Below are 6,768 nucleotides of genomic sequence, written 5' to 3'. Positions count from 1 at the left end.
AGGAAATCAAACCATTTACTTTTTATCTAGCCTCATATTTACGGAATATCTTATTATTACATTAAACGAGCAATTCTTGTATACATATATATGTGGAGCACTTCCACTAGAAATTATTTCTTTACTTAAAGTAATTACATTAGTACGCATAAATGCAGCTCTGTACACTCATTTCAGTTTCATATTCTCTATTCCATTCTATTCTATTCTTATGTAGCTGTAATATTTTCTTGAACTTGCTTTGTATTAATGGAGAATTAATAAACAGTGTGATAATAGAACTCGTGGTTATCACATCGTAACCACGTAGGTGACCCCGCACGGTTTCCATTTGCGCGCTGCGGAATATTTTTTTTCATTACTATTAAAATTTCTATTACGATAGTCTTCTCGTCACCGAGGGCTCGTCTGGCCTCATATTTACGGAATATCTTATTATTACATTAAACGAGCAATTCTTGTATACATATATATGTGAAGCACGTCCACTAGAAATTATTTCTTTACTTAAAGTAATTACATTAGTACGCATAAATGCAGCTCTGTACACTCATTTCAGTTTCCTATTCTCTATTCCATTCTATTCTGTTCTTATGTAGTTGTAATATTTTCTTGAACTTGCTTTGTATTAATGGAGAATTAGTAAACAGTGTGATAATAGAACTCGTGGTTATCACATCGTAACCACATTGGTGACCCCGCACGATTTCCATTTGCGCGCTGCGGTATTTTTTTTCATAACTATTAAAATTTCTATTAAACCGGGAAGTCTCTTACGGGACACAAAGTAAGAAGATATGCTTAACGCAGGTCTTCTCGTCACCGAGGACGCCTCCGGCAGTAACACGTGAAACCACTGCATTATAAAACCCGGTACCACGTATTCCACTGCCACCAATGTCGGAAGAAAATATCGAAGCGTACTTTTACTCCTTAGAGTTTTGGTTCGAGGCGTCTCTTATATCCAGCGATGTAAGAAAATTTAACATCGTCCTCGCCAGCGTCCCTCCAAAGAAGCTGATGGAGCTGAAGCCAATAATCGAAACAGCACCTCCAAATGGAAAGTACGCATACATTCGGGAAAAACTAATTGATAATTTCACAGACAGCCAGCAACGACGCTTACAGCGTGTCGTGAAAGATATGGCTCTTGGCGATCGGAGGCCAAGTGATATTTACAAGGAAATGAAACGCGTCGCCGGCAATACGCTCAGTGATAGCATCATCCACGACCTTTGGTTGAGGAGACTACCGCCCTATGTACAAGCAGCTGCAATCGCTGCAAACGTTGCAGTGGCAGAAAAATTAAAAATTGCAGATTTAATCATTGAATCTATTGACCTGCATAACAATTTGGTTCACTCAATTTCGTCCAACGGAGAAGTCGCTAATTTTAGACAAGAAGTAACGGAACTTACGCGAAATATGCAAAAACTTTTGAAGGTCAAAGCTCGCTCTCGATCTCGCTTAAAGTCCTGTACAGTACATGTCAGAGGTACATCAAACGGTGAAACCAGCTGGTATCATAAGAAGTTTGGTGACAATGCAACGAAATGCCGCGAACCGTGTAGCTACAAAAACAGTTCGAAATGCAACAAAAGCCCATAGGCCTGCTCGGCCGATACAATCTCAGATAACGGCAAACACTCTGAGATTGCAAAAACGTTCCGCTTGCGGATTTATGATACGTGCGCTAAAATAAATATTTTAATAGACACCGGCGCGGACGTGTCCGTTATTCCGCGATCAGTTAATTCAGGCCGAGCAAAACCAACGGAACTTAAATTGTTGCCGCAAACGGCTCCCCAATTTCAGTGTATGGTGAAACTTTAATCAAACTTAACCTCAACCTACGTCGAGAATATTTGTGGAAATTTTTAATTGCTGATGTATCACAAGCAATTTTAAGAGCTGACTTCCTCGCTCACTACGATCTCTTAGTGGATTTGAAACAAAAGTGCCTTATCGACTGCGAAACTAAATTAAAATCGGTCTGCGTTGTCGAAAAAGTGGACCAAATATGTAGAAAAATATTTAACATAAATTTTCCATTTCCTGACATTTTAAAAGATTTCATTGAAGTTACGCGCCCTTCGCCAGGGGGTATTCATACTAAATCGCTTTTTGTTCACCGTATTGTGACAAGCGGGCACCCAGTGTATGCAAGACTTCGACAGAATTCGAGACGCTTTTAAAACTGGGAATCTGTCGACCATCCAGTAGCAACTGGGCCAGCCCCTTACACCTGGTGCGCAACGGCTCGTGGGGGCCTTGCGGTGTCTACCGTGCGTTAGACGTGATAACAGTTCCAGATCGTTATCCGCTTCCATTTTTGCAGGACTTCTCCAGTATTCTTGCCGGAAAGTCTGTACCTCCAGAAAGCCTTCCATCAAGTCCCGATTCATCCCGACGACATATGTAAGACCGCAGTTACGACGCCGTTCGGCCTCTGAGTTTACGCAAATGACTTTTGGGATCAGAAACGCTGCGCAAACTTTTCAAAGGATGATCAACGAAGTTTTCAGAGGCCTCAATTTTGTGTTCACATATCTCGACGATGTCTGCGTGACCTCAACGAACATCGATGAACATAAAGAACACCTGAAACAGGTACTTCAGCGCTTAAGGGACCACAGCCTTACGATAAACGCCGAAATATCGAAGTTTGGTGTAAACGAGATGCAGTTTCTAGGCGCCTGCGCGCGTGGAGGCAATGCTTAATTTTCATCGTCCCAAAGTTGCGAAGGATTTATTACGTTTTCTCGTGATGCTGAATTTTTATCGGCGGTTTTTGCCACGAGCACTCGAACATTAAGCGAATCTTTTTGATATGGTCAAAGGCAATAAACGTAACAACAATACTCCGCTAGTGTGAAAGCCTGTAAACAACAACTTGCGGACTACGCTATGTTGGCTCATCCGCTTCCAAATGCAGAGCTCTCTCTGTGGGTTGATGCTTCGAACTTTGCTGCTGGCGCCGTCCTCAATCAAGTTGTCGATTGTGGTCTCCAGCCGCTAGGACTCTTTTTGCGAAGATTTTCAAAAGCGGAAAGCCGATACAGTACATATGACCGAGAGCTCACAGCGCTGTGTCTTTTGCCACTCGTCATTTCAGATACATACTTGAGGATAGGTGCTGTCACATATACACGGACCACAAGCCGCTCATCTACGCGTTTCGGCAACGACTTGACAAAGCGTCAGATCGGCAAGTGAGACAGCTCGATTTTGTTTCTCAAATCACCACTGATATACGCCACGTCAAAGGCTAAAGTAATGTGGCACCGGATTTGTTCTCCCGTATAGTTGCAGTCGACATCACGCCAATAAACTACGAGCAACTCGCTGACGATCAGGAGGTTGACGAGGAGAGACAATCTTTACTTGCCGGTAAAATTAATCATCCTTTGAAGTTAACTAGCTTTACTTTTCCTTCTAGTTCTAAGAAAGTCTACTGCGACACTTCAACTAAGCATATTAGACTCTTCAGAACTAAAAAGTATCGATGCTCATTCCTTCATTCCATTCATGACATGTCGCACCCTGGTACAAGAGCTACAGTGAAGCTGATGACAGAGCGCTTTGTTTGGCCTGGCATACAACGTGACAGCCGAAATTTCGCCCGAAACTGCATTAAGTGCCAGAAAAACAAAACTATCAGGCATAACCGAACACTCTTAGAAAGAAGGGAACCACCCAAGCAACGTTTTTCGCATATCTATATTGATCTGGTCGGGCCATTTCCACTGTCAGACGGCAATCGTTATTGCCTAACGATTGTAGATCGATTTACGCGTTGGCCTGATGCGTTGCCGATTCCAGACCGCACAGTTCGCACGGTTTGGCGTGTCGCTTGGCATCACGTCTGACCTCGGGCGCCAATTTGAAAGTGCGCTTTTTAAACACCTAATGCAATTCCTCGGTATTTCCCACCTTTGTACAACACCATAATACCCTCAAACAAATGGATTGGTAGAGAGGTGTCACCGCACGCTCAAAGCTGCCATTCTATGTCACGATGCCACCCAATGGACTTCATACCTGCCGCTGATTTTACTGGGCTTACGTTTCGCATTTAAAGAAGACGTAGACGCAACTCCAGCTGAGCTAGTCTACGGCGAAAATCTTCGCTTACGAGCAGAATTCTTCATCGATGTGCCAACAGCGAAGACAGAAATTGAAGACTTGCGTCAACTCCGTTCCATGATGAGACAACTATGTCCGGTAGACACTGCCTGGCATACTCAAGAAAAGCCGTTTATTCATTCCAGCTTAAAATCATGCGACCATATTTTCATCAGAGACTATTCTGTTCGGCCATCATTGTCCCGTATAAAGGACCATTCAGAGTGCTTCAACGCAAACCTAAAGTCATAGTCAACGACAAAGAAGTTAAAGTTCCTGTCAATCGCCTTCAGCCAGCTTTTACCGCTGTCGTGAGCCGAATCTAGGAATGCAGTAATGTGGAGCATTTCCACTAGAAATCATTTCTTTACTTAAATAATTACATTAGTACGCGTAAATGCACCTCTGTACACTCATTTCAGTTTCATATTCTCTATTCCATTCTATTCTATTGTTATGTAGTTGTAATATTTTCTTGAACTTGCTTTGTATTAATGGAGAAATAATAAACAGTGTGATCATAGAACTCGTGGTTATCACATCGTAACCGCTTATATATATTTATATATATATATATATATATATATATCCGTAAGGTTCTCGAAAACGGCTAACGATTTTTGAAATTTTGTATACAGATAATGTTTTGCATTTTAAGGTTATCTAATAAGGTATTATCTCCGGGAAGACTGGTATATTTTAATAGGGTTGCCGTCTATTTTGAAACGCATATTTATTATTGTTATCATGGGTACCAAGATAAGGTTACCATTTTGCTCTATAAAACAGTCTATAAAACCCTTATAAGACTAAAACGCGGGGCTTCGTAGTACAAAATAATGCTCTGTTATTAGTTTATAAATCGTATGTTGGTGGTTTTATAAAGATCTTAAAGTAGTCTATAACATGAGTTTATAAAACATTTAAAAGTTTTATAAGGCTATTTGTGTAGAGTCGTTGGTCTGACACTGATTAACCCTCTAGTAAGCAATTTTTTTATGAGTTGAAAAATTCAGGAATGGGTGATTTTAGCACGAGAAATCCAAAACTGATGTCCATTTCGATCTGTGACAGTAACTTTTTCCTACAGGGGGAAAAACCAAGACCGTCTGGAGACGGGCTCGCCGATATACTTACACATATTTTCAGCTTTCTCTTACACAATATCGACCTACGAACCAATGCAATGCAAACTGGGTTCTTATATGTCGGCAAGACGGTCTGTAGACGGTCTGTGTTCGAAAGCAATTTTCTCCACTTCGAATGGTGACATAATTATAAAACTTATATTAAAATACGGTGCTTTTAACTACGAAATCCACCGAATTTTTTTATAGTAAAAAATTTTTCAAAAGAAAAAATTTCTTTAATATGAAATTACTAAAGATTCACTCTGTGAAGCTCTTTGCAAATTGAAAAGTATAAATAATAAATTGAAAGGTAAAATAGTATGCTAAAATATCTTTCGATGGAAAAGTAGTTCTGAACTGAAATAGTTTTCTCTTCCAGAAATATTTTGTGAAAGGATATGTACATACATATGTCAATTGAATAATAATTAAGGACTTTGTATAATTTTTTTTTGCATTTCTCCTGAATGTAATTTTATGAACGCAACGAGGTTTGCGGTAAAATCGGGCTCGCTACCCTTGCTAAAATTTATGCCGTTGCGAAATTCTTAATTTTTATTAAACTCATACAATAAAAATAAAATCTTAAAATGTGGCTTTCAATATAATTAATAGAACAATGAATCATTTCCTGTCATGAAAATTCAGAAAAAGTTAAGAAAATTAAAATTTTAATTTTTTCACCTTTCAAACTTTTTTTCATTACCTAAAAATACACAAAAAATATGGCGTTACAGCAAGATGTCTATCCAAAGACACTTATAAAGTCAATTTGTCTATTTAAATCCAAAAAAGTTTACGTGGAGCGCTTGAACATACTAATTCCTTTATGAATTGATCATATGTATACAAAACACGCAAATCTTAAATTTCCCATTTCAAAAGTGTCTACGCGAAGAGCCATGAATCGAGCATTTTCTCTGAGAATATAGAAAAGTCATACAAAATGCTCAAAACATAAATATACAATTCTTGAAAAAAAGTATACGTGAACTTCAAGTGACGCCGGACGTTCTGTGTTAAATTATCTACGAAAATCCGGAAAATCCCCCAATTACGCGCATATTTAATAAGCAAATCCCACGAAATTCTATAAGAATTCAAAACATATATTTCGATAATGTATATATAACTCATTTTCCTAAAATTCGGCTTTATACAAAGGTCGGTAGATAACTCACTAATGACCTAATAGAATTTAAAAACATCTACTACATCAATTAATTAGTTTCAATCTTTATTAAAACCCAGGATTTTGAAGAAATTCCCAACCTAAGAAATTTTGTTTTAATAAGGTTTTGTAACTAATCTTTAAAGGCACTAACATTTTAGATGGGGCCTTTCTATAATAAGGTAACGATATGAATATTCATAACGTGAGAACAATTTAAAAATTTTCATAAATTTTTAAAATATATAGTTTTACTCTACATCACATCATCACTAAGATCATCGAAAAACCTTAGTTGAATTTTGGTCAATTATGCATTGATAATTCTGAAGTCTTTTTTTT

The 6,768-nt window shown here is 38.5% G+C and overlaps 1 protein-coding gene across 1 annotated transcript; it reads left to right on the top strand.

Annotated features, from left to right (window-relative positions):
- The first annotated feature begins 897 nt into the window (after positions 1-897).
- Positions 898-1,608, top strand: LOC108367777 (uncharacterized). Its single transcript, XM_017622472.1, has one exon. It carries the CDS (start codon positions 898-900, stop codon positions 1,606-1,608), a length of 711 nt encoding a protein of 236 aa, XP_017477961.1.
- Positions 1,609-6,768: the final 5,160 nt, after the last annotated feature.

This window comes from Rhagoletis zephyria, unplaced genomic scaffold (assembly GCF_001687245.7).
Source record: "Rhagoletis zephyria isolate East Lansing unplaced genomic scaffold, Rhagoletis_zephyria_1.1 Rzeph_scaffold_02811, whole genome shotgun sequence".
NCBI classification, from domain to species: domain Eukaryota; kingdom Metazoa; phylum Arthropoda; class Insecta; order Diptera; family Tephritidae; genus Rhagoletis; species Rhagoletis zephyria.
This window is presented reverse-complemented; position numbering and strand designations above follow the sequence as displayed.

Excerpts from the sequence above, each read along its gene's own strand:
- LOC108367777 (XM_017622472.1), top strand. The coding sequence starts at position 898 with ATGTCGGAAGAAAATATCGAAGCGTACTTTTACTCCTTAGAGTTTTGG.